This window comes from Neoarius graeffei, chromosome 1 (genome assembly GCF_027579695.1).
Source record: "Neoarius graeffei isolate fNeoGra1 chromosome 1, fNeoGra1.pri, whole genome shotgun sequence".
Classification (NCBI taxonomy): domain Eukaryota; kingdom Metazoa; phylum Chordata; class Actinopteri; order Siluriformes; family Ariidae; genus Neoarius; species Neoarius graeffei.
Window position 1 is genome coordinate 43,483,129 of NC_083569.1, and position 27,564 is coordinate 43,510,692.

The 27,564-nt window shown below is 41.4% G+C and overlaps 1 protein-coding gene across 6 annotated transcripts in view; it reads right to left on the reverse strand.

Moving 5' to 3' along the window:
* The window catches only part of myripa (myosin VIIA and Rab interacting protein a), an 84,729-nt gene that overhangs the window by 48,705 nt on the left and 8,460 nt on the right, over window positions 1-27,564 (reverse strand). For 5 of the 6 annotated variants that reach the window (XM_060932191.1, XM_060932183.1, XM_060932174.1 and 2 more), the window contains exon 2: window positions 26,534-26,668. In XM_060932191.1, coding sequence (XP_060788174.1) covers window positions 26,534-26,643 — 110 coding nt within the window. In that variant the 5' untranslated portion in view covers window positions 26,644-26,668. Of the gene's footprint in view, window positions 1-26,499; window positions 26,669-27,564 lie in introns of those variants that run through there. The other variant, XM_060932208.1, reaches the window with a different exon arrangement.

Sequence of the window (27,564 nt, forward strand, 5' to 3'; positions counted from 1 at the left end):
ACTTTCTCACATAATACTGTGGCAGCGGGGGCGTGGTCAAGCATCGGTCTGTGACAGGAGGGCGGAGTCAGGGAAGGTAAGTGGCAGAATCACTACACCTGTCATTAATTAATGTGTTTGTGTGTCTTCCCAGTGACCGCGCCCTATTTAAGGAGAGAGAGCGAGAGCAGAGGGAGCTCTCTCCTCAACCAGATGACTGATGTGTGTGCGTGTGTCTGGGTGTGTGTGAGAGAGAGTGCATAGGCTGAAAAGCTGAATAAAGCCAGTTTTGTGAACTCAGTTCTGTCCTGCCATCCTTCTGTGCTCCACCCACCTACACAAACTGTCACAAATACCATAACTCATCTCTCAGCACTCGATCGTATGCTTTCTCCAGGTCTACAAACACACAATGTAGCTTTCTCTGGCCTTCCCTGTACTTCTCCATTAACATTCTTAAAACAAAAATTACATCTGACGTGCTCTTCCTTGGCATAAACCCGTACTGCTGTTCACAGATTGCTACCTCTCTTCTCAATCTCACCTCCAATACCCTTTCCCATAACTTCATGGTGTGGCTCATCAATTTTATCCCTCTGTAATTGCTACAGCTCTGTACATCTCCCTTATTCTTGTATATTGGGACTAGCACAGTCTTTCTCCATTCATTTGGCATTTTCTCATTCTCTAAGATCTTATTAAACAATCTCATTAGGAACTCCACAGCCATCTCACCCAAATATCTCCAAGCCTCAATCGGGATACCATCTGGTCCGACTGCTTTCCCAGTCTTCACTCTTTTCATGGCTGCCCTCACCTCCTCCTCTGCTAAACCAACTCTGCTTCCTGATTTGCTGTTTCCAACGAATCTGACCTTTTCTCTCTTGGATTCTCCTCATTTAATAAATCCTCAAAGTACTCTTTCCACCTTCTTAATACACTCTTTGTTTGTCAGCACATTTCCATTTACATCTTTCATCACTCTTACCTCATCTTTCATCACATTCCTCGCTTCCCTGTTTCTCTGCCTAGCTAGTCTATACAGGTCTTTCTCTCCTTCTTTGGTCTCCAGTCTTTCGTACAACTCCTGGTATGCATCTGCTTTCGCCTTCGCTACCACTCTTTTTGCTTTCTGTCTTGTCTCTCTGTATAACCGCCTGCTTTCCTCGTCTCTCTGATCGTCCCAATTCTTCTTTGCTAGCCTCTTCTCTTTTATAATTTCCTGCACTTCTTTGTTCCACCACCATGTCTCCTTGTCTTCCTTCCTCTTTCCCGATGACCACCCTAGCATCTTCCTTGCTGCCTCTCTTACTAGTACAGCAGTAGTATCCCAATCTTCTGGCAGACTTCCATTACCACTCAATGCTCATCTCATTTCTTCCTTAAACTCCTTCTGATGTTCAACCTCTTTTAGTTTCCACCACTTAATCTTCGGCTCCACTATTTCATGCTTACTCTTTTTCACTTTCAAGCTCATCCTGCACACAACCACTCGATGTTGTCTAGCTACACTCTCCCCTGCCATCACTTTACAGTCTCCAATCTCCTTCAGGTTACCCCTTCTGCAGAGTATGTAGTCCACCTGTGTAGATCTTCCTCCACTCTTAAACGTCATCCTGTGCTGCTCTTTCTTCTCAAAGTATGTATTGACTATTGCCAAATTCATCCTCTTTGAAAAATCAACCACCATTTGCCCTTCCACATTTCTCTCTCTTACACCATATCTGCCCATCGCGTCCTCATCTCCTCTGTTTCCCTTGTCAACATGTCCATTGAAATCTGCTCCTATCAGAAAGTATACTCCTCCCTCGGTATACTTTCTACCACTTCATCCATCTTTTCCCAGAAAGACTCTTTCTCTTCATTCTCACATCCAACCTGTGGGGCATATGCACACACAACATTGATTACCACTCCTTGAATCTCCAACTTCATGCCTGTCACTCTATCTGACACCCTCTTCACATCAATCACACTGTTGACCAACTCTCCCCTCAAAACAATACCAACACCATTTCTCTTTCCATCAACTCCATAATAAAACAACTTGCATCCACCTCCAATGTTCTTGGCCTTGCTTCTTTTCCATCTCGTCTCCTGCACACACAAAATGTCCAACTTCCTTCTTTGCATCATACCTGCTCACTCTCTCGCTCTGCCAGTCAATGTTCCCACATTCAGTGTTCCTACCCTCAATTCTAAGCTCCTTCCCTTACATCTTTCATGCCCCCTGCCCTCTCTTTTTCCTTCTTCATTTTGGCGCAACAGTAGCATACTTTCCACCGGCACCCTGTTGACCAACAGTACACTGTAAAAAAAATCCCGTTGTTTTTACGGAAAAAAACTGGCAGCTGGAGTCACCAGAAAAAATCTGTAAAATATACAGCAAAACGGTAATTGCTTTTACAGCACAGCATGTACATTTTACAGTTTAAAGTAGCAAATATAACAGAAGTCCAGTGTTTTATATGCTGGATTTAACTGTAAAATGTACAAGCTGTACCGTAAAAGCAATTACCGTTTTGCTGTATATTTTACGGATTTTTTCTGGTGATACCAGCTGCCAGTTTTTTTCCGTAAAAACAACAGGGTTTTTTTTACAGTGTGGTTTCAATGTTCTACTAGACAGATATTTTTTGGGGGGGGCTTTTTTCACCTTTATTGGATAGGACAGTGTAGAGACAGGAAATGAGCTGGAGAGAGACTGGGAAATGACCTTGGGTCAGAATCGAACCCGTGTCCCCAGATTCATGGTATGGCGCCTTAGTCGACTGAGCCACGACAGTGGCTGTTTTTGTATTTTTTTAACAGGGCAATTATGTAATTTTAACTATCACATTCTGTTTTAGTATTACAGTTTGTTTAAACTACAACAATTTGTAAATTCTACAAAAAAATATGATCAATTCAACATATTCTTACTGTTAAATTAACAGTGGTATTTGGTGAGGAGTTTTACAGTATATTGATGTAAATTACACACTGCTTCATTGCTTTTGTATTTACAGTTTTTTTATGTCATGATTTTACATAAATTCACTGTTAATTCTACGGACATTTTTTACAGTGTACCGGAGGCGGCCATTGTTAACCCGGGCCCCGACTGATCCGGTATGGTATTCTTTTCAATCCGCATGTTAGATTTGGCACAGGTTTATGCCGGATGCCCTTCCTGACGCAACCCTCTCCAATTTATCCGGGCTTGGGACCAGCACCAATAGTACACTTATGCACCCCCAGTGGTTGGATTAGTGAATGTGGATAGAATAATAAGTGTTATTTACTTTAATTTACTTGAAGACTGTCTGTTCCTATACTTTTGCTCATCTAAAGATTGGATGGTCTGCCACCAAAGGTGCCATGCTCCAGGTTGTTTAACACATCTAGATGTAAACATCAGCAAATGAAAGCTGAAATTATTTTCAACCATCTCATATTCATCGTTTGATCTCAAACCTAAATGTCAACAGTGTATTACAAAAAGAAAAGAATTGACCTTGCCATTCCAATAGTTTTGGAGGGGATACCAGCAAACACATACACTAATTCATGTGTGCAATAAGATAAACTGTGCAGGCAAAACTTGGCCATTTCACAGGCAATGAAGGTCAATAATAATTGTGTAATTTACATCAAGTGCAAAGTAGGTAAGGAACCAATATAAAAATTGTTTGAAAGACTCAACCAGAAAACTAAAATTAAAACTTGGCATAATTGCACATCCAGGATGATGCTGATGAAAGATAGCAAGATACATAAAAATTGTTTCAACACAAAATAAAAGAATGTCTTTTCTGTTCATGAGGAGCATGTGAATATAAACTACTAACCTCATTTCCAGAAAAGTTTGGATATTTTCCAAAACGCATTAAAAAAAAACATCTGTGATTTGTTAATTCACATGAACATTTATTTAACTGACAAAAGTACAAAGAAAAGATTTTCAATCGTTTTACTGACCAACTTAATTGTATTTTGTAAATATAAATGAAATTAGAATCTGATGCCTACAACACACTCAAAAACAGTTGGGACAGAGGCATTATTACCATTGTATTACATTATTACATTACTAATTGTTGCAGTTTTTCAATTGGAATTTTTGTCTATTCTTGCTTGATACAAGACTTCAGCTGCTCAACGGTCCATGGTTGCTGTTGTCTGATTCCCTTCTCCATGATCAATGGGAGACAGATTTAGACTTGCAGCAGGCCAGTCAAGCACAAGCACTTTGTGTCTATGAAGCCACGCTGTTGTAGCCCATGAAGAATGAGGCCTGGCATTGTCCTGCTCAAATAAGCATGGACTTCCTGGGAAGAGACACTGCCTTAATGAATATCTCATCTCATCTCATTATCTCTAGCCGCTTTATCCTTCTACAGGGTCGCAGGCAAGCTGGAGCCTATCCCAGCTGACTACGGGCGAAAGGCGGGGTACACCCTGGACAAGTCGCCAGGTCATCACAGGGCTGACACATAGACACAGACAACCATTCACACCTACGGTCAATTTAGAGTCACCAGTTAACCTAACCTGCATGTCTTTGGACTGTGGGGGAAACCGGAGCACCCGGAGGAAACCCACGTGGACACGGGGAGAACATGCAAACTCCACACAGAAAGGCCCTCGCCGGCCCCGGGGCTCGAACCCGGACCTTCTTGCTGTGAGGCGACAGCGCTAACCACTACACCACCGTGCCGCCTCCTTAATGAATATGTCTCCCTAAAATCCCAGTCTATGGCTCTGCGTCAAGAGTACCTTCACACACATGCTGTGGGCACGGATGCCCCCCATACCACCACAGATGCTGGCTTTTGCACCTTTCTCTGACAACAAGCTGGATGGTCGTGCTCACCTTTGGCACTGAGAAAGCAATATCTGGTTTTACTGAAAACAAGCTGAAAGTGGATTCATCTGACCACGGCACATGTTTCCAGTGGCTTTCAGTCCATCTGAGATGAGTTCAGGTCCAGAGAAATTGGCAGCATTTCTGCATAGAATTGATGAATGGCTTCCTCCTTGCATAATACATTTCAGGTTGCATGTCTGGATGCAGCAGTGTACTGTGTTAAGTAACAATGGTTTTCCGAAGTACTCCTGAACCCATGTGGCTATATTTATTACATTAGCATGACAGTTTCTGAGGCAGTGCCACCTGAGGGCTCAAAGGTAACACACATTCAACAGTGGTTTTCAACCTTGCCCTTTATGGATCGAGAGGTCTCTGAATTCACTGAATCTTTTCACAATATTATGTACTGTAGATTGTGAAAGACATAAATTCTTTGCAAACGTGCATAGAGGAATGTGCTTTTTGATCTGACTAACAGTTCTCTCATGTATTTTGGCACAAAGGGGTGAGCCACGACCCATCCTTGCTTGCAAAGACTGAGCCTTTGGTGCATGCTCCTTTTATACCCAATCATGATACAATTAACCTGCTTTTTGTGGAATCTTCCCAAATTGTGTTACTTGAATATCCTGTCAACTTTTAAGTCTTATTTTGCCTCTGTCCCAATTTCTTTTTTTTTTTTTTTTTTAGTGTGTTGCAGGCATCAAATTCTAACTTTGTTTATATTTAAAAAATACAATTAAGTTGGTCAGTAACACTATTGAAAATCTTTTCTTTGTACGTTTATCAGTTAAATAAAGGTTCACTTGAACGATTAAATCACAGATTTTTGTTTTTATTGCATTTTGGAAAATATCCCAACTTTTCTGAAAATTGAGTCAGTATTTTACAGGCTCTAAACTGGCATCAGTCTTGAAAACATGCAAGGAATCTTCACAGACACAATGCTGATGCAGCACTCCTTCACTCTCCTTCTTGATTAAAAAGCTCTTACATACCCTGGAGGTGTGTTCTGGGTCATTGTCCTGTTGATGATCGAACTAAGCACAAGCCAGATGGGATGGCATGTCATTGTAGAATGCTGTTGTAACGATGCTAGTTAAGTGTGTCTTCAATGTTGAATAAATCGTCAACAGTGTCTCCAGTAACGCACCCCTACCTCCTCCTTCATGCTTCATGGTGGGAACCAAACATGCAGATATTATCTGTTCCAGTTCCTGACAGTGTCTCACAAAGACACAGTCATTGGAACCAAAAATCTCAAATTTGGACTCATTATACCAAAGTACAGATTTTCACTGGTCTAATGTTCATGCCTTATGTTTCTTGGCCCAAGCAATTATCTTCTTTTTATTGGCCACTCTCAGTAGTGGTTTCTTTGCAGCAATTCGACCGTGAAGGCCTGAGATTCACATGAGAGTCATGCAATCTCCACCAAACAGTTAATGTTGAGATGTGTCTACTACTTGAATTCAGTGAAGTGTTCATGTATGCTCTAATCTGATGTGCTGTTAATTGGCGATTTTGGAGGCTGATAACTCAAATGAACGTCCTCTGTTATCCTCTGCAGCAGAAGTAAGTCTTAGGCCCTGTCCACACAGCAACGGATTCAGGTGAATCTGATAAAACTGTTTATCGTTTCGGCCTGGCGTCCACACGGCACCGGCGTTTTGGGTGCCCCAAAATGAAATCTTTTGAGAATGGGTTCCAGAGTGAAAAAATCTGGCAACGGCGCCGTTGCGAAGTCATCTGGATGAGTAGAATGGATTTGTTTACGATGACATCACAACCACATGACTGTCAGTGCTTCAAGCCAGGTAGAAGTGTAACGAACTCGATGCGAGTTGTCAACAAATCCTATAACTTGGTTCATGAAACGCGCTTACAAAATATTTTCACTGTGAATATTTATTGTGTAATGGTGCAAAGTGAGAGAGAGAGAGAGATAGAGAGAGAGAGAGAGAGAGCGTGAGAGAATAGCCCTTAGGGCAGAGTCTTTAGTCCAAACACTGCGGAAGCAGTACCAAACCGCGCACCACCCGTGCGCTTTCCAAAAACAAAAACAATCCCGCCAGCAAAAATAGGAAAAAAAAAAAGGCGCAATCTCACTTCTTCAGATGTTGGTTTAAGTCCGACAATACATTCCTCAAAAAGGGCGTAGAAGAACAAAGTAATCCATCAACGTGTAGCATTCAATTTATTCCGGACCATTAAAGAATTCTGGAGGATATCAGAATGTTGGCGTACCGGCTTCCATCTACCCCCATTCATTCCTCTTTCCGCGTCTTTCGTTTTACACTACTGATTAATAATCAAAACTTTATGTGGCTAATGCTACAGAAGAAGGGGTTTATGCGCATGCGTCTACTTCTATTGTTCTGGTGTCTCCGATGGGACCGTCTTACAGCACACATAGTGGTGTGGCATGTGTATTGCATTGTTTTCAGGAAGCGTTGCATTGTCATATCTACCTGAAATTTTACTGATCCGTTGCCCATGTGAACGCGATATTTAAAAAAAAATCTCGTTGCCGTTGTCGTGTGGATGTAGCCTTAGTCTTCCTTTCCTGGTCCTCATGAGAGCCAGTTTCATCATAGCATTTGGTGGTTTTTGCAACTGTACTTCAAGATACAGTACATGCAAGTTCTTGCAATTTTCCAAATTGACTGACCTTCATGTCTGAAAGTAATGATGGATGTCGTTTCTCTTTACTTAGTTGAGCAGTTCTTGACATAATATGGATTATGACAGTTGTTGAATAGGGCTATTTACTGTATACTAACACTACCTTGCCACAACTGATGGTCTCAAACGCATTAAGAAGGCGAGGAATTTTGCTAATTAACTTTTGACGAGGCACCTGTTAATTGTAAAGCATTCCAGGTGACTACCTCATGAAGCTGGTTAAGATAATGCCATTAGTGTGCAAAGTGTCATCAAGGTAAACGGTGATTACTTGGAAGAATTTAAAATATGTAATATATTTTGGTTTCGTTTGGTTTTTTGACACTTCTTTGTTTTACATAATTCCATATATGTTCCATATGTTATTTCATAATTTTGATGTCTTCAGTATTGTTCTACAATGTAGAAAATAGTCAAAATAAAGGAAAACCTATGAATGAGTAAGTGTGTCCAAACTTTTGACTGGTACTGTAGGTCGACAAAGATTTGCAAATCATTGCATTCTGTTTTACACAGCATCCAAACTTTTTTGGAATTGGGGTTATATTTTTAATCAGCTTTTATGTTTTTTCAGGTCTGGTTGATCATGAGTAGACATATGTTTACCAATGATCAGTATCCCATCCTGCACATTGACACATTCAGAAAGTCAGAGTACACTGCAGTTCCATTAATAAGCCCTAGTTTCATTTTCATACATGGAATGGTTTTCCCAATGTCTCTCACTGTTTGTTGTTTTTCTAACAAGCAAATGTAGCACTGAGGTCATATTGTCTGTCAAACATCCAGGCTGTATTTTCTCATGTAAAAAAAAATTAAGAATTTGTTACTAATTTATGTATTAACTCTTTATATTATCTATATTTTGTTAAACTACTACACTAAAGAAAAAAGATCCCTATGTGAACTGATTTTTTTTTCTGTTTAAAAAATGATGGAATTATTTATTCATCCATCACAAGCAATGGCTTTATCCTGATCAGAGCTGCAATGGATCTAGAACCTATCCTGGAATTCACCCCAAATGGGATGCCAGCCTCTCACAGGGTACCATGCACACACACATTCATATCTGAGGCTGTTTACCACAACCAATCAGTGGGATGAAACTTGGTTAACCTTCACAAATACAGGGAGAATGTGTGAAACTACACACACACACACACACACACACACACACACACACACACACACACACACTATTCCAAGCTCAAGATTGATCCAGGAACCCGAGAGCTGTGAGGTGGCAATTTAACCACTGTGCCACACATACACAGAGTTATGCTTACACAAACATTTTCTCCATTATTGTGTAAAAAAAATAGCTTAATTTGGAAAATAAGACATTTTAACGATACAATCTTTTAGAAGCAGTGCCAGTGTACAACACACTATTTGGAAATAATCAGTTTTGTTAAATAATTATAACTGACTGGCTATACCAAGGTTCATTGTTCACTGAAAGCAAAAGTTTTATGTAAAGTGATGATGACAACAATATTTGGCACTTACTAAGTTCATATATCAAGCATGGAAAAACACTTAGTCATCTTTCAGAAGGATAATGAGTGTGCCTCTCTGTTCAGGATGTTTGGGGAAAAAGTTGCCAATCCAAGGGCTGGGGCCTAATTTTCAACCCTGACAGGAAGATCACAGACTTTCAACAGTGATTTAAAAGCTCTGAAGTCAACAAACCCCTGCACGATGTGAATATACATGAGCAAACATCAATAAAGCAGCACTGTTAATATGTTTTTGAAAATGATCACTCTGAAAAGTGGTTACAGAATTTCCAGGCTATTGTGTGCACCGCGTACTGCGGCAGTCTGCTTCGTCTTCTATTACTAAGGAAGCAACAAACAATTAATCAGTCAATTCTGGCCTCATTAGGAAGTCAGTCAGATCATGAATAAATGTGCACATCAATGTGCAGCAGTTCCCAACGGAATGCATTGATCAAAAATATTTAGAAGTGGCTCAGCTCTGCTATGATTAAAATGTGGCCTTCTACATCCTTCACTGAGACAAATCAATACAGACTTCCATGTTTAAATCATTATGCAGCCACTCCAGTCAGTTTATAAATTATGTCGGCCTCATTTACCACTCACTAACCAAAAGTGTATCGAAATATTGACACACTGAAAAAGAAATGTTCGTTTCACTTGCCTAAATACTTGGTGAACTAATCTCCTTCTGGGAACAAAAGCAGATTAGTGCTGACAAGACTGATTATCGTGCAAAATAAAACACTGGTGCCAGACTCACTAATCACAGGATGGGAACTCCATTAATCAGATGGGCTAAAAAGCTGATTTGTAGAGTGTTTGTGCTTCAGAATGTTTATATTGACTACTAACAAATAAAAATTAAAAAAGGTAGACCAAAAATACTTCAATCATAAAAGTAATCTTAATGTGAGGATCATAATCAGGGGTGGAAAAAAATGCAGAAAATGTGACTTAAGTAAAAGTATCGATAATGTCAAAATCTTCACTCAATTAAAAGTGGATGTAAACTATATGGCCAAAAGTCTGTGGACACATGACCATAACACTCATATGTTTTTTGACTAGCCCAGTCCAGCTTTAGTCCCCCTTTGCTGTCATAACAAGTGTTGCCAGGCAAAACAAACCTCGCCCGGCAGCACTTATTTTATACATATATGTTGATAATGGTAATATTTTCCTATGAAAATCCATGACCTTGAGTTTGACATTTCAGAGTCATTCAAAGTCAAAAGTCACGATGCCAAATGAAAGCCCATATGGCACTTCCTATAAGTTGATAATGGTAAATATCTGTCTACGGTACCATCAACTGTTTTCAAGTTACAGCCCTCTTTCAAGGTCACTCAAGGCCAAAGATCATGGTGCCAAATGAAAGGCCATATGGGAGTTCCTTTATGCTCATAATAGTAAACATCTGTCTATCGGCAACTGTTCTTGAGTTATAATGGAAAATATGTTATTTTGACCGAAAGGTTGACCTTTCCGGTGACCTTGACCTTCACCTTGACCCAATTACCCCAAAAAATTATTCAGGTAATCTATGGCCCATTGCCCACCTACCCTGAAAATCTGAAGTCAATCGGTGCAACCGTCTAGATGCTAGATTGTTAAAAGACAGACACACACACAAACAAACAAACAAACGAAAAGTCGTGCAGAGCATGATACCTGTGAAAATCACAAAGAAATGGAAGTTATGGACTATTAGGTGTTTTTACAAGATTTGATCTTGGTGACCTACAACCCCGATTCCAAAAAAGTTGGGACAAAGTACAAATTGTAAATAAAAACGGAATGCAATAATTTACAAATCTCAAAAACTGCTATTGTATTCACAATAGAACATAGACAACATATCAAATGTCGAAAGTGAGACATTTTGAAATTTCATGCCAAATATTGGCTCATTTGAAATTTCATGACAGCAACACATCTCAAAAAAGTTGGGACGGGGCAATAAGAGGCTGGAAAAGTTAAAGGTACAAAAAAGGAACAGCTGGAGGACCAAATTGCAACTCATTAGGTCAATTGGCAATAGGTCATTAACATGACTGGGTATAAAAAGAGCATCTTGGAGTGGCAGCGGCTCTCAGAAGTAAAGATGGGAAGAGGATCACCAATCCCCCTAATTCTGCGCCGACAAATAGTGGAGCAATATCAGAAAGGAGTTCGACAGTGTAAAATTGCAAAGAGTTTGAACATATCATCATCTACAGTGCATAATATCATCAAAAGATTCAGAGAATCTGGAAGAATCTCTGTGCGTAAGGGTCAAGGCCGGAAAACCATACTGGGTGCCCGTGATCTTCGGGCTCTTAGACGGCACTGCATCACATCCAGGCATGCTTCTGTATTGGAAATCAAAAAATGGGCTCAGGAATATTTCCAGAGAACATTATCTGTGAACACAATTCACCGTGCCATCCGCCGTTGCCAGCTAAAACTCTATAGTTCAAAGAAGAAGCCGTATCTAAACATGATCCAGAAGCGCAGACGTCTTCTCTGGGCCAAGGCTCATTTAAAATGGACTGTGGCAAAGTGGAAAACTGTTCTGTGGTCAGACGAATCAAAATTTGAAGTTCTTTATGGAAATCAGGGACGCCGTGTCATTCGGACTAAAGAGGAGAAGGACGACCCAAGTTGTTATCAGCACTCAGTTCAGAAGCCTGCATCTCTGATGGTATGGGGTTGCATTAGTGCGTGTGGCATGGGCAGCTTACACATCTGGAAAGACACCATCAATGCTGAAAGGTATATCCAGGTTCTAGAGCAACATTTGCTCCCATCCAGACGACGTCTCTTTCAGGGAAGACCTTGCATTTTCCAACATGACAATGCCAAACCACATACTGCATCAATTACAGCATCATGGCTGCATAGAAGAAGGGTCCGGGTACTGAACTGGCCAGCCTGCAGTCCAGATCTTTCACCCATAGAAAACATTTGGCGCATCATAAAACAGAAGATACGACAAAAAAGACCTAAGACAGTTGAGCAACTAGAATCCTACATTAGACAAGAATGGGTTAACATTCCTATCCCTAAACTTGAGCAACTTGTCTCCTCAGTCCCCAGACGTTTACAGACTGTTGTAAAGAGAAAAGGGGATGTCTCACAGTGGTAAACATGGCCTTGTCCCAACTTTTTTGAGATGTGTTGTCATGAAATTTAAAACCACCTAATTTTTCTCTTTAAATGATACATTTTCTCAGTTTAAACATTTGATATGTCATCTATGTTCTATTCTGAATAAAATATGGAATTTTGAAACTTCCACATCGTTGCATTCCGTTTTTACTTACAATTTGTACTTTGTCCCAACTTTTTTGGAATCGGGGTTGTAGACCTTTGACCTTGACCCACCAAAAACTAATGATGTCTTTGCGTGACACTAGTGAGTTGTTCTGTGCATTTTGGTGAAGATTGGTCAAGAAATGACGACGCTAGAGCACCAACAAACAAACGGACAAACGGACAGATCACCATACTTGCAAAAATCTCTGATTGCAAGTAACAAAAAAACAAAAAAACACACTGATTACACTACCTCGCCCCGCTTACTTTGTCATGGGCGAGGTAATAACCTCCACTCTTTTGGGAAGTCTTTCCACTAGAGTTTGGAGCATGGCTCTTGGGATTTGTGCTCATTCGTTCAGTTCGTTGGGTGAGGAGGCCTAGGGTGTAGCATTCCAGTTCATCCCAAAGGTGGGGTTGAGGTCAGGGCATTGTGCAGTCCACTCAAGTTCGTCTACTACAACCTTGGCAAACCATGTCTTCATGAACCTCAGTTCCTGTCATGCAGGAACACATTTGGGCTTCTTAGTTCCAGTCATAACATTTGAAGTTTTAAGGGAAATGTTAATGCTACAGCATACAAAGACATCCTGCATAACTGTCTGCTTTTTTTGCGGCAACAGTTTGAATACCAACATATGAGTGTGATTTTCAGGTGTCCACAAACTTTTGGCAACATAGTGTATCCAGCCAAAATGTATTCAAATGAAAGTAAAAAAAAAAAAAAAACACTCATTCATTTCAGTGATGTCTTTATTAGAATCAGATTTACAATGGATTTGGAGTCTGTCCTGGTATCCTAGGCAGGAAGTTGGAATACAGACTGGATGGGATGCCAATCCATCACAGGGTACCATGCACATACTGTATACTAGAGGTAGTTGATCTTAGCTGATCCACCTACTGACATGTTTTTCAAAGATGAGAGGAAACCGGAGAACCTGGAGGAAACCCGCATGGACACAGGGAGAACATGCACATGCACTTTCCTCTCCCTCTGTATCATGGCTGAAGTGCCCTTGAGCAAGGCACCTAACCCCCAAATGTTCCCACTGCTCTGTGTGTGTGTGTGTGTGTGTGTGTGTGTGTGTGTGTGTGTGTGTGTGTGTGTGTGTGTGTGCGCGCGCGCTCATTACTCACTTGTATGCATGTGTTTACTGCTTCAGATGGATTAGCTGTGCTCTAGTGTACATGTGACAAAATAAAGGCTTCTTCTTCACATGATAGGAACATGACAAATCAGGGAAGGACGTACCCAATCAGGGAGCGAACGAGTCTCTGTTTTAGGGACTTAAAAATTCCAGAGTAGTAGGGATGTACACTGGAATATGCCTGGTTATGTCAACCATAAACAAAGCAAAAGTGATGAGTTTTAATGAAAACGTATTAATGTGGACATAGTAACACTTCATAGCCTTTGCCACCAGAACCAAGTAAAAAAAATTGCCTCTTTTAAACAAACTCAAATAGAAACAAGAGTGCTCTGAGAGCACAATATCCCCCACTGGCGACTAGGCCATAACTTTGGTAAAATGCGACTGAATTGAACGAAATTGCAATATGTGTATTACCGACATGTAACAAAGAATCCTGCCAAGTTTTGTGAAATTCCTCCAAAAATTGTGAGGGAAGTTGATTTCAGAAAGCAAGCACACCTTGATGAAATTGCCAAAGTACAAGTTTGTTAATAATCAAGGGGGTAACTCTGGTAAAATCTGCCCAAATTAAATTAAGTTTCAATATGCATATACAGTAACTGTCACAAAGCCTTTTGCCAAGTTTGGTGAAATTCCTCCACAAATTGTGAGAGGACTTGATTTCAGAAGAACATACACCCTCATGAAATTGTCAAAGTACAAGTTATTTAATCAAGGATCAAAACTCTGGTAAAATTTTCACAAACTAAATTAAATTGCAATATGTGTATTACCAACATATAACAAGGCTTTTTGCCAAGCTTCAAGAAATTCGTCCAAAAATTGTGAGAGGAGTTGATGTCAGAAGGCAAGCACACCTTCATGAAATTGTCAAAGTACAAGGTTCTTAATCAAGGACCACAACTCTGGTAAAATGCGACCGAATTTAAAAAAAAAAAAAACAACACGTGTAAAACCAACAGATAAAAATAACTTTTGCCAAGTTTGGTGAAATTCCTCCAACAATTGTAAGAGAAGTTGATGTCAGAAGGAAAACACACTCTCATGAAATTGTCAAAGTATAATTTTGTTAATCAAGGGCTGTAACTCTGGCAAAATGTGACCCAATTTAATGAAATTACAATATGTGTACTAACAACATATAACAAAGAATCCTCCCAAGTTTCGTGAAATTCCTCCAAAAATTGTGAGAGGAGTTGATTTCAGAAGGTGAGCACCCTTCCCGGGCCGGACGGAAATTGCCATGACATAATCCCCCTTTGGGCCTTTCGGCCAGCAGGAGATAAAAAGTAAAAGGTAAATGTTTGAAATTAAGTATGTACATGAATATAAAAAAAGAAATAATAAATGTTTTTGTTGAGTAATGTCATGGTTTCATGTGAAAACTAACTTTTATCACTTATCTAAAACTGTTTATAAGCAACTACACCATTTTGCCTGAAAACATAATTCAACCTCTATACAGTGGGGAAAATAATTATTTGATCCCTTGCTGATTTTGTATGTTTGCCTGGTTACAAAGAAATGAGCAGTCTATAATTTTTATGGTACTTTTATTTTAGCAGATAGAGACAGAATATCAACAAAAAAAAGTCCAGAAAAAAACACATTATATAAAGGTTATCAATTCATTTGCATTTGATCGAATGAAATAAGTATTTGATCCCCTACAAACCAGCAAGAATTCTGGCTCCCACTGACTGGTTACTGTATGTGCCCATGAGGCACACAGATTAGTCTGTCACTTTAAGAAAGTACTTCTAATTTCTACTCATTATGGTTATAAAAGACACCTGTCAACAGAATCAACCTCTTTCAACCTCTCCACCACCATGGGCAAGACCAAAGAACTTTCAAAGGACACCAGGGACAAGACTGTAGACCTGCACAAGGCTAGAATGGCCTACAAGACCATCAGCAAGAACCTTGGTGAGAAGGAGACAACTGTTAGTGCAATTATTAGAAAATGGAAGAAATACAAAATGACCATCAATTGCCCTCGACCTGGAGCTCCATGCAAGATCTCGCCTCGTGGGGTAAGGATGATCATGAGAAGGGTGAGGGATCAGCCCAGAACTACACGGGAGGAGCTTGTTAATGATCTCGAGGCAGCTGGGACCATATTCACCAAGAAAACCATTGGTAACATACTACGCCGTAATGGATTGAAATCCTGCAGTGCCCGCAAGGTCCCTCTGCTCAAGAAGGCACATGTACAGGCCCGTCTGAATTTTGCCAGTGAGCACCTAAATGATTCAGAGAAGGCTTGGGAGAAGGTGATGTGGTCAGATGAGACTAAAATTGAACTCTTTGGCATCAACTCAACTCGTCATGTTTGGAGGGAGAGAAATGCTGAATACAATCCCAAAAACACCATCCCCACCATCAAGCACAGAGGTGGAAACATTATGCTTTGGGGCTGTTTCTCTGCTAAGGGTACAGGACAACTTCACCGCATTAAGGGGCCAATGGATGGGGCCATGTACCGTAAGATCTTGGAAGAGAACATCCTTCCCTCAGTCAGAGCACTGAAGATGGGTTGTGGATGGGGCTTCCAGCATGACAACAACCCAAAACATACAGCCAAGGCAACAAAGGAGTGGCTCAAGAAGAAGCACATTAAAGCCATGGAGTGGCCTAGCCAGTCTGCAGACCTTAATCCTATAGAAAATTTGTGGAGGGAGCTGAAACTTCGTGTTGCCAAGCGACAGCCTCGAAACCTTCAGAATTTGGAGAGGATCTGTAAAAAGGAGTGGACCAAAATCCCTCCTGAGATGTGTGCAAACCTGGTGACCAACTACAAGAAACGTCCGACTTCTGTGCTTGCCAACAAGGGTTTCTCCACCAAGTACTAAGTCATGTTTTGCTTAGGGACCAAATACTTATTTCACTCGATCAAATACAAATGAATTTATAACCTTTATATGTGTTTTTTTTTCCTGGACTTTTTTGTTGATATGCTGTCTATTTGTTAAAATAAAAGTGCCATAAAAATTATAGACCACTCATTTCTTTGTAACCAGGCAAACGTACAAAATCAGCAGGGGATCAAATAATTATTTTCCCCACTGTATATTTGCTGGGCGCATGCATGAGTAATGCTTCATAGTTTGGTAATGAATTAATCAGAAGTAAAATATCCTGTAAATAACCAATATTTACCATTAGACTGAACTTGACTTGCTGCCTAGCCAATCAGTTTAGCTACTGGAATCAATTATAGTGTAACCTGGCATTAGCAAAGAAAACATCCAGCCGCTTATCCTGTTCTACAGGGTCGCAGGCAAGCTGAAGCCCATCCCAGTTGACTATGGGCGAGAGGCGGGGTACACCCTGGACAAGTCGCCAGGTCATTGCAGGGCTAACACATAGACACAGACAACCATTCACACTCACACCTATGGTCAATTTAGAGCCACCAGTTAGCCTAACCTGCATGTCTTTGGACTGTGGGGTAAACCGGAGCACCCGGAGGATACCCATGCGCACATGGGGAGAGCATGCAAACTCCACACAGAAAGGCCCTCGCCGGCTGCTGGGATCGAACCCAGGACCTTGTGAGGCGACAGTGCTAACCATTACACCACCGTGCTGCCCTGCAAAGAAAACAGATTTAGTAAAATATAACTACTTGCGGGTGGCATGATGACACAGTGGTTAGTACTGTTGCCCCACGTGTGTGCCCCACATGAAGTTCTGGGTTCATACTTCACAGTCGATTGTGGCCTTTCTACGTGGAGTTTGCATGTTCTCCTCGTTTCTGTGTTTCCTCCCACAGTCCCAAGACATGCAAATTAGGTTAATTGGCTACTCGAAATTACCCATAGGTGTGAATGGTAGTTTGTTTTTGTGTTAGACCTGTGATAGATTTGCAACCTGCCCAGGATGTATCCCACCTCTTGGCCAAAGTCAACTGGAATTAGCTCCAGCTTCCCCCTGACCCCAGGGTGGTTTCCCATGACAGATAAGTGCTATACATAATGGATGGATGACTACTTGCCAGGTATGCAGCTTCCCTGCCAAATAGAGTTAGTTTGAAAGACAGGGAGTGAGACATAGGGCTGATGGAATGGATAAACAATGTTCCAGATGGTGAGGGGAAACTCATTTTGCAAATGCCAAATAAGAGTTCACCACAGTGTCCTCTTGTGTTGTTATTTAACACAAGTAGTCAGTTTCCTAGACTGAATGTTCCACTGAAGGAGGTGCAGTTGCAGCTGGCTGCTCGTGGTGCTTGCTATTCAAGCACTTTAACAGTTGATAATTTGGGATTTGTAATTGAAGAAAGAAATTTCCAAGAACAATATTAGTTTTCACAGAACAAACTACAGTACTGGTTCAGTGATAAGACCACATGAATATCTTCTCAAACATATAGAGAGCGGGCCATACTCCCTTATTCTAGATGAGAACAGTGATGTTACACAAAACTACAATCAGTTAAATGCCAATGATTTAAAAGCACAGGAAAAGGAAATAAGAGATGGAAAATTGTGTGTGCATGTATTTTATGTATCTCATTGTGATATAAATTTAAAAAAAAAAGAAGAAAAAGAATATGGCGTACAAAGCGCTTAACAAAAAGTACACAAGTGATTTGGAACTTCAGATTTTGGGTGGTTGCGTTTTAAGCAAACATTGAGCTGAGGACTTATGCTGGACCTGGCAACCCTGAAGGAAAGGAGTCAGTACTCAAGTGTCAGCACTTTGTAGCAGCCAGGAAGTTTTCTGCCACATCTCTGGTCTCTTGGTAGCATGACAAGCTACTTTTTTCTTCTTGACTTCAAGAAAGAGAAAATGAGAGGCTGGGAAGGGAACAACTGTTTATAGTTTAACTGTTTATTCGTCACATAACCTCGTTGCTGCTTGTATACCCAGTCATATTCATCGACAAGTTCGGTGCATCCCAAAGAAAATCTGGTCACATGATTTCAATAGTCTGCTTTAGACATTCCAGAAACCTAGGAACCAGCCTATCAACAGATTCTCAACAAGTGTTGCCAGGCAAAACAAACCTTGCTCGGCAGCACTTATTTTATACCTATATGCGGATAATGGTAATATTTCTCAATCATCAGCTGTCAGGTTATAGTCCTATGAAAATCCACAACCTTGAGTTTGACTTTTCAAAGTCATTCAAGGTCAAAGGTCATGGCGGCAACTGAAAGCCCATATGGGACTTCTTATATGTTGATAATGGTAAACATCTGGCTCTCCTGAACCCTTTTAAAGTAATAGCCCTTTTGAAAACCCATGACTTTCAGTTTGACCTTTCAGGGTCACTCAAGGTCAAAGATCGTGGTCCCAAATGAAAGGCCATATGGGAGTTCCTATATATGCTCATAATAGTAAACATCTGTCTATCGGCAACTGTTTTTGAGTTATCATGGAAAATATGTCATTTTGAACGAAAGGTTGATCTTTCCGGTGACCTTCACCTTCACCTTGACCTGATTACCCCCAATATTTAATCAGGTAATCTATGGGCCATTGCCCACCTACCCTGAAAATTTGAAGTCAGTTGGTGCAACTATCTAGACGCTAGATTGTTAACAGACAGACACACACAAACAAACAAACCTCACTGATTACAATACCTTGCCCCATGTACTCCGTCGCGGGCGAGGTAATAACAAGTCATAAGTTGTATCACTCAAGTCCACGTGAACTGGAGTTGAAATTCTGACAGGACTAGGGACAAGTCCATGGTCTACAGATCATCTACTACAAATCAATATCCATCAACTGGCCCATCAAATGAAGTGATAAAAACAGGAGGTTCCACAGACTGCCTAATAAACATGAACAACCGTAAATTTTTCACAAGGATGCTGATAGGCTCATTCATAACAGTTCTTGACAGGTTCATGGCAGTCTATAGATGGTTAGTTGACTGACCCACCAATTTATCCCTTCATCTTATTTTCCAGTCTCAGATGCAGAATTGCTCTATTCAGCCACACTTGTGTTGATCTCTACCACTGATCCTTTCACTGTGTCAGTCTTTGCCCCTAATCTGGTCTCAGTCTCTGCTGCTGATCCCTCCCTGGCTCAATCTCAGACCCTGCTCATGTCTCAGCCTATGTTCTTTATCCTGTAGCAATCTGAGCTCCTTCTCCTGACCCTGGCACAAACCCAAGCCCTAATCCCATACAGTAAGATAATAGTTTCTGGAAGTAAAATATTGTGTTCAATAGGTCATTAGCTTTCATTTATACACACTCAGTTGCCAATGTATTCTGCACCCCATCCTGTAACTACACAAACTGACCATTATACAAGTATATAAATATCCAATCACCAACCGTAACCCATAAACTGTCCATTAATGTAAAGTAAGCACAATGAGCCCACCAGTGAATTGGTATTATTTGGGTAGTCAGCATTTGTCAGAGCAATTACATTGACATGGTAATGATATGGGAGTTTTTGTTGCACTAGTTTGACTGTGTCAGGTGCAGCAGTGTTTTCAACACCTCAGTGATGTTTCTGGGTTAAGATTAATCTCTCAAACAAAAGCAGAAGTGCAACAGTAGGCTTGTGGTTAAAAGGTGATTGATGTTCGTCATTCGTATTCGAATAGGACCAAGACTTCTGATCACTGGGGGTTGGGATGGGTACGAAGATGGCTGATGAGACCAATCTTGGCTGAGAAATGTCTGTCGCAATGAGGGCAGGGAATCCTTGGTGTCTGGCCAGGTTGACAGGTAGCGCTTTGTCTCTCTTTCCTCCTCATGCGGCTCTGCTCTTTGTCGCGGATGCATTTGTTTTCGAAGGCTGTTACTCCTGAGCTGACAAGCGAACGCCACGCAGACCGGTTCTCAGCACACCTTTCCCACGAAGAATTCGGGATCAAGCAGTGTTTGAGGGCTACTTTCAGGGTGTCTTTGTAATGCATCTTTGGACGCCCCAGTGAGCGCTTGCCTGTTGACAATTCGCCATATAGCAGTCTTTTCGGGAGGCGACTGTCGTCCATGCGACGGACATGACCAGCCCAACGGAGCTGAGAGCGTAGGAGGATGGCATGGATGCTCTCTGACTCAGCACGCTTAAGAACTTCGGTATCGGGCACTTTGTCCTGCCACTTGACGCGGAGCAATGCTCTTAGACACCTCAGGTGGAAAGCATTGAGCTGTTTGGCATGTCGGCTGTAGATGGTCCATGTCTCACATGCATAGAGCAAAGATGGTAACACAACTGCTCGGTACACTTTGAGCTTAGTTTCCAGGCTGAGCCCACGACGCTCCCATACATTCTGCTTCAGGCGGCCAAACGCTGTGCTTGCTCTAGCTATTCTGTAGGCCACCTCTTCATCAATGTTAGCTGAGCATGAGAGAGTGCTTCCAAGGTAGACAAACTTTTCTGAGACTGCTAATCTCTCGCCATTAACTTTGATGTTTGGTTCGGTGTAGGGTGAGCCTGGTGCTGGTTGGTAAAGGACTTCAGTCTTCTTGGTGGATATTGTGAGGCCAAAGTCATTACAGGCTTTGGAGAAGAGATTCACGCTCTGCTGCATGTCGTGATGGGTACTGGCATTCAGTGCGTAGTCATCAGCAAACAAGAAATCACGGGCTGTGTCATGACGTACTTTAGTCTTTGCCTGCAGTCTACGGAGGTTGAATAGGTTGCCGTCAGTGCGGAAATGGAAGCCAATACCAATATCACCATCTCTGAAGGCGTCAGATAGCATTGCGGAGAACACCATGCTAAAGAGAGTAAGAGCTAACACGCAGCCCTGTTTCACGCCATTGGAGACGGGAAAGGGCTGCGAGTATTCACCATCATCTCGTACCCTTGCGTTCATGCCGTCGTGGAATTGCCGAACCATCGCAATGAACTTAGCTGGACAGCCAAACTTGGCCATGATCTTCCATAGACCCTCACGGCAGACAGTGTCAAAGGCTTTCGTTAGGTCCACAAAGGTAGTATAAAGTCCAACGTTCTGTTCCTGACATTTTTCCTGGAGTTGTCGGGCTGCAAAGATCATGTCGGTGGTACCACGGCCTTCACGGAAACCGCACTGGCTTTCTGGAAGTAAGCCACGTTCCAGATGTGTGTTGAGGCAATTGAGCATAATTCTGGCCAGGATTTTCCCCGCAATGACAAGCAAGGAGATGCCACGGTGATTATCGCACGATTTTCTATCCCCTTTGCGCTTGTACTGGTAGATGATAGAGGCGTCTTTGTGCTCCTGCGGCAGTTTTTCCTGAGTCCACATGGTGTTAAACAGACCAGTGAGGCTCTGCGTCAGTTTGGGACAGCCACAGGCATAGATTTCTGCAGGGATAGAGTCAGCACCAGGTGCCTTGCCACTGGAGAGGCGCTTAATGGCATTTGTGACTTCTTCTACAGTTGGTGGATCAGCCAGTGACTCATCAATTGGAATCTGAGGCAGTCGTTCAATGGCTTCTTCGTTGATGTTCGAGGGGCGGTTAAGGACATTTTTGAAGTGTTCCGCCCAACGCTCAAGAATTTTCTCCTTGTCCGAGATCAGTGTGTTTCCATCTGCGCTGAGGAGAGGGGGCGAGCTGGATGAGGTTGGACCGTAGACGGTCTTGAGGGCACTATAGAAGTTCTTCATATCTTTTTTGTCGGCGAATGCCTGGATAGAATCGGCTTGTTGACTGTACCAGTCGTCTTGCATGCACCGGAGCTCAGTCTGAACTGTGTTTTTGGCCGCGCGAAAGGCATCCCTTTTAGAGACAGATGTTGGATCATCAAGGAGTGCGCGATGGAGTTTCCGCTTCTCTTCGAGAAGTGACTGGATGCGAGTGTTGTTTTCATCGAACCAGTCCCGGTGTTTGCGGACTGATTGGCCTAAGACATTAGAGGCTGCATCATAGAGAGAGTCGCGGAGGCTGGCCCATTCAGCTTCCACGTCGGCGTTGGGGCCGACGTTGGGGGGTGGTAACTTCTCTTGCAGCACATCAACGAGCTGTTGTTTCACCGAGTCGTTCTTGAGCTTCGTGACGTTCAGACGTTTTGGTACTTTGATGCCTTGAGGCCTCCTAGGTTGAGTAATGCGGAGGTTCAACTTGGAGATTAGCAAGCGGTGGTCTGTCCAGCATTCCGCGCCGCACATGGTCTTCGTGACTCTGATGTCCTGCCTGTCCTGTTGTCTGATAATGACGTAGTCAAGTAAATGCCAGTGCTTGGAGCGAGGGTGCATCCAGGACGTCTTGTTGCGGTTAGGCAGGCGAAAGACCGTGTTGGTTATGAGGAGATCATTCGCGGCGCACATCTCAAGCAGGAGTAGGCCATTGCTGTTGCATTTGCCAATACCGTGGCGCCCCAGTACTCCCTCCCAAGCTGTGTGGTCTTTCCCAACTCGGGCATTGAAGTCACCAAGGATGATGAGCTTATCAGTCCGCGGCACTGCTGCAATGGCGTCCTTCAGATCTTCGTAGAATCTCTCTTTCACCTCGTCAGGATTTGTCATAGTGGGGGCATAGGCGCTTATCAATGTGGCAAATTTCTTCTTCGGAAGGTGGGCTGTCATCAGCCGGTCATTGATCCCTTTTGGGTGAGCAGCCAGCTTCTGGAGCAGGTTGGACTGGATGGCAAAGCCAACTCCTGCCTCTCGTCGTTCGTTCTGACTTAGTCCGATCCAGAAGAAAGTGTAGCCAGCAGACTCCTCTGTCAGTTCTCCTTCCTCAGCTAGATGTGTCTCACTGAGGGCCGCGATGTGCACATTATAGCGAGCAAGCTCACTGGCGATGAGGACGGTTCGTCTCTCTGGTCTGTTTGTGCCGGCACGATCAAGAAGGGTTCGGACATTCCATGCGCCCAGGGTGACAGCTGTCACCGTAGGTGTTCTGGTTAAAAGGTAATCACTGCTTAAAAGGTAAAACAAAACTCAGATAAATTATACATGGAAAAACATTGTGTTATAGTGTCTACTGTCCACAGAAAAGGTGAACAAGGTAACCATTAACTACCATGATTAATAAAGTACTGGGTACTATGTGGATGACATAGAGGCAGTAGCTACTATGTCATCATATTGTAAGAATGTACAGTGGAGCTTGAAAGTTTGTGAACGCTTTAGAATTTTCTATATTTCTATATAAATATGACCTAAAACATCATCAGATTTTCACACAAGTCCTAAAAGTAGATAAAGAGAACCCAGTTAAACAAATGAGACAAAAAAAATTATACTTGGTCATTTATTTATTGAGGAAAATGATCCAATATTACATATCTGTGAGTGGCAAAAGTATGTGAACCTTTGCTTTCAGTATCTGGTGTGACCCCCTTGTGCAGCAATAACTGCAACTAAACATTTCCGGTAACTGTTGATCAGTCCTGCACACCGGCTTGGAGGAATTTTAGCCCATTCCTCCGTACAGAACAGCTTCAACTCTGGGATGTTGGTGAGTTTCCTCACATGAACTGCTCGCTTCAGGTCCTTCCATAACATTTCAATTGGATTAAGGTCAGGACTTTGACTTGGCCATTCCAAAACATTAACTTTATTCTTCTTTAACCATTCTTTGGTAGAACGACTTGTGTGCTTAGGGTCGTCGTCTTGCTGCATGATCCACCATCTCTTGAGATTCAGTTCGTGGACAGATGTCCTGATATTTTCCTTTAGAATTCACTGGTATAATTCAGAATTCATTGTTCCATCAATGATGGCAAGCCGTCCTGGCCCAGATGCAGCAAAACAGGCCCAAACCATGATACTACCACCACCATGTTTCACAGATGAGATAAGGTTCTTATGCTGGAATGCAGTGTTTTCCTTTCTCCAAACATAACACTTCTCATTTAAACCAAAAAGTTCTATTTTGGTCTCATCCATCCACAAAACATCTTTCCAATAGCCTTCTGACTTTTCCACGTGATCTTTAGCAAGCTGCAGACGAGCAGCAATGTTCTTTTTGGAGAGCAGTGGCTTTCTCCTTGCAACCCTGCCATGTACACCATTGTTGTTCAGTGTTCTCCTGATGGTGGACTCATGAACATTAACATTAACCAATGAGAGAGAGGCCTTCAGTTGCTTATAACTTACCCTGGGGTCCTTTGTGACCTCGCCGACTATTACACGCCTTGCTCTTGGAGTGATCTTTGTTGGTAGACCACTCCTGGGGAGGGTAACAATGGTCTTGAATTTCCTCCATTTGTGCACAATCTGTCTGACTGTGGATTGGTGGAGTCCAAACTCTTTAGAGATGGTTTTGTAACCTTTTCCAGCCTAATGAGCATCAACAACGCTTTTTCTGAGGTCCTCAGAAATCTCCTTTGTTCGTGCCATGATACACTTCCACAAACATGTGTTGTGAAGATCAGACTTTGATAGATCCCTGTTCTTTAAATAAAACAGGGTGCCCACTCACACCTGGTTGTCATCCCATTGATTGAAAACACCTGACTCTAATTTCACCTTCAAATTAACTGCTAATCCTAGAGGTTCACATACTTTTGCCACTCACAGAAATGTAATACTGGATCATTTTCCTCAATAAATAAATGACCAAGTATAATATTTTTGTCTCATTTGTTTAACTGGGTTCTCTTTATCTACTTTTAGGACTTGTGTGAAAATCTGATGATGTTTTAGGTCATATTTATGCAGAAATATAGAAAATTCTAAAGGGTTCACAAACTTTCAAGCACCACAGTAAGAATGAGTGTAACAATAGCGCACTGCACATGCGCATGCGCATAAACATTACAATCACCAGAATGACGAACTGTGATCTTGCGATATGAACAGTTGATCTCACATTATCAAAGGTACACAAGAATCAGTGGCAAAGCCACAATGTCATCGTGTTGTAAGAATGTAAGAATGAGTGTAACAATAGCGAAACTTCGTAACCAATCAGCACTTATCCTGATCAAGTTCGATTACCCATTCTACTTATTGATAAACCTCAGAACCAATCAGAACCAGACACGAAATAAGAGAAACCTCGTTATAAACTTTGTAGTATTGGAAGATAATCGGCAGATAAAAAGATAAACGATATTCACCTCGTGGTTCGCCAAGACTACTGGTTCGATATCAAGTGAGTGGTGTTTTTTTTTTTTTTAAATTTACCTTTTGATTATCACAGCTTTTGTTTGGTCCTTCTGGAAGGTCAAATGTAAGGTTTTGTAAGGGTTTTTTTTAGCTTTTTGGCAGATATATTGAGAAGCCAATATCAAACTTCTGCTATTCGCTTTAATTTATTTATTTATTTTTTTATTTTTTATTTTAGAGTCTTTACACTACACTTGTGAAACAAAATGGGCTCACTAGTACTAAATAATGATTCTAAGACACTTCATGAACAAGTGCTTTCTTCCTGTATGGACATGGTATAAGAAAACAATTTTAGTTATAAGCAGTAGCCACATGTACCCATAGGGTACCTATTTTTATTCCATTATGAAACATTTCTATCCAGATGGGAGTTGTCTCTTCAAAGATGATGATGTTCATCCACGGGACACGAAGGCTCACTGAAAAGTTTGATAAGTTTGAAAATAATGCAAATTATATGCTACAGCCCAAGTCCTTGCAGCCTGTGGTGGCCTAAGACATTTGTTTGTTTGTTTTTTCCTTTCATTTGTCACCTGCACAGAACAGCCATCGGGTGAGAATACTGGTTATTAGATCGAGCAAATAAATGTGGTCATATTGAATACAAGATTCAATCTCTCCACACTGCCCAAACAAATATATACATATTTGAGAGTGATCCAAAATAGCTGCCCACAAAACTGAGACCACATCCTTTGTCTCAGGAAGTAAGCTATTGCGAGACAAGGAAGGGAGGGTCCTTCCTGAATTCTGTGTTTTGTTCAAAAGGAATGATGAAGTAATCTCTGATGCAATCTAGCAATGCATGGATTAACAAACAAGCCTATAAAACCATGCATGCTAAAGCAGCTAAAGTATTACAGTAGTGTTACAGCAAAAATGCATACACAGAGAAACAGAGACAAATACCAGGGAGACCATACTATGTTTTAAAGAGAAAGGTTAATAAATTATAGGTAAAAGTGATCTATGTAGATTATCACATACCTGTAGGATTGATCTTGATGAAAAGCGTGCTTACCTAAGACGATCCTCTTCTGTCTTGCGTAGCTGCATGTCTCTCTGCACTACCTGCATCACATGCTCTGCCTCCTCCTCTGTCAGATTTGACATGTCCAGTTTGCGGCCCATTTCTCAACTCTTGTCTTTGTGATGACTGGTTAAAAAACACAGACAATTACTTTTCATCACTTCGTATTAGGCATGTTACAATTCACCCAGTTCACGATTCGATTTGATTCATGATATTGAGTTCGCAAATTGACTTTGCCACAATATTTTTGAAAATAAATTAATAAATAAATGAAGAAAAGAGAATAGGAAGACCAAAGATGAGATTTATGGATGTGGTGAAGGAGGACATGAGGACAGTTTGTGCGATAGAAAAAGATACAGAGGACAGGAGGAGATGGCGGGGCATTATCCACTGTGGCGACCCCTAACGGCTACAGCAGAAAGAAGAAGATTATTAAATGAAGAAAATTTTATTACCAAGAAAATACAACATCTATTTTCCTATTCTTTATCCACTTAAATATTCCTTTTCTTAAATTAAAAAAGCTTTTATTTCATTTCTTAACAATCAGCAACAATTATTTACCAACATTTGTAAAAGTGGAGTAAAATATACTAACCTATTCATTAAAATATTCCTTTTATTAAAAATGAAAATGTAATTTTCTTAATAAATGTTTATGAACAATTACCTCCTTTTTCTTCTTGTTTGTTTAGCTTTCTGCAGTCTGTAAAAACAGAGCTCTGATTTCTTGTTGAATCTAATTGTACAGTCACTCTCACAACAGCTCTTTCCCAATTTAGATCTGGGTTTTTTGGGTGTGTGTTTTTGTAGCATTAGAGCTGTGTTACTTCCGCCTAGGGTGAAGTCACATGTATTCTTGCTGTTTTACATTACTGCACCCTCTATTGTCTAAATATAATTAGAGCTAGGAAAAAAACCTAAGAGATCACACAGCCTGATAATAATCACAATTCGTTCTTTTATTTCATTGATTCGAATCATCATAAGCTTGCATCACGATTTATCGTTATATA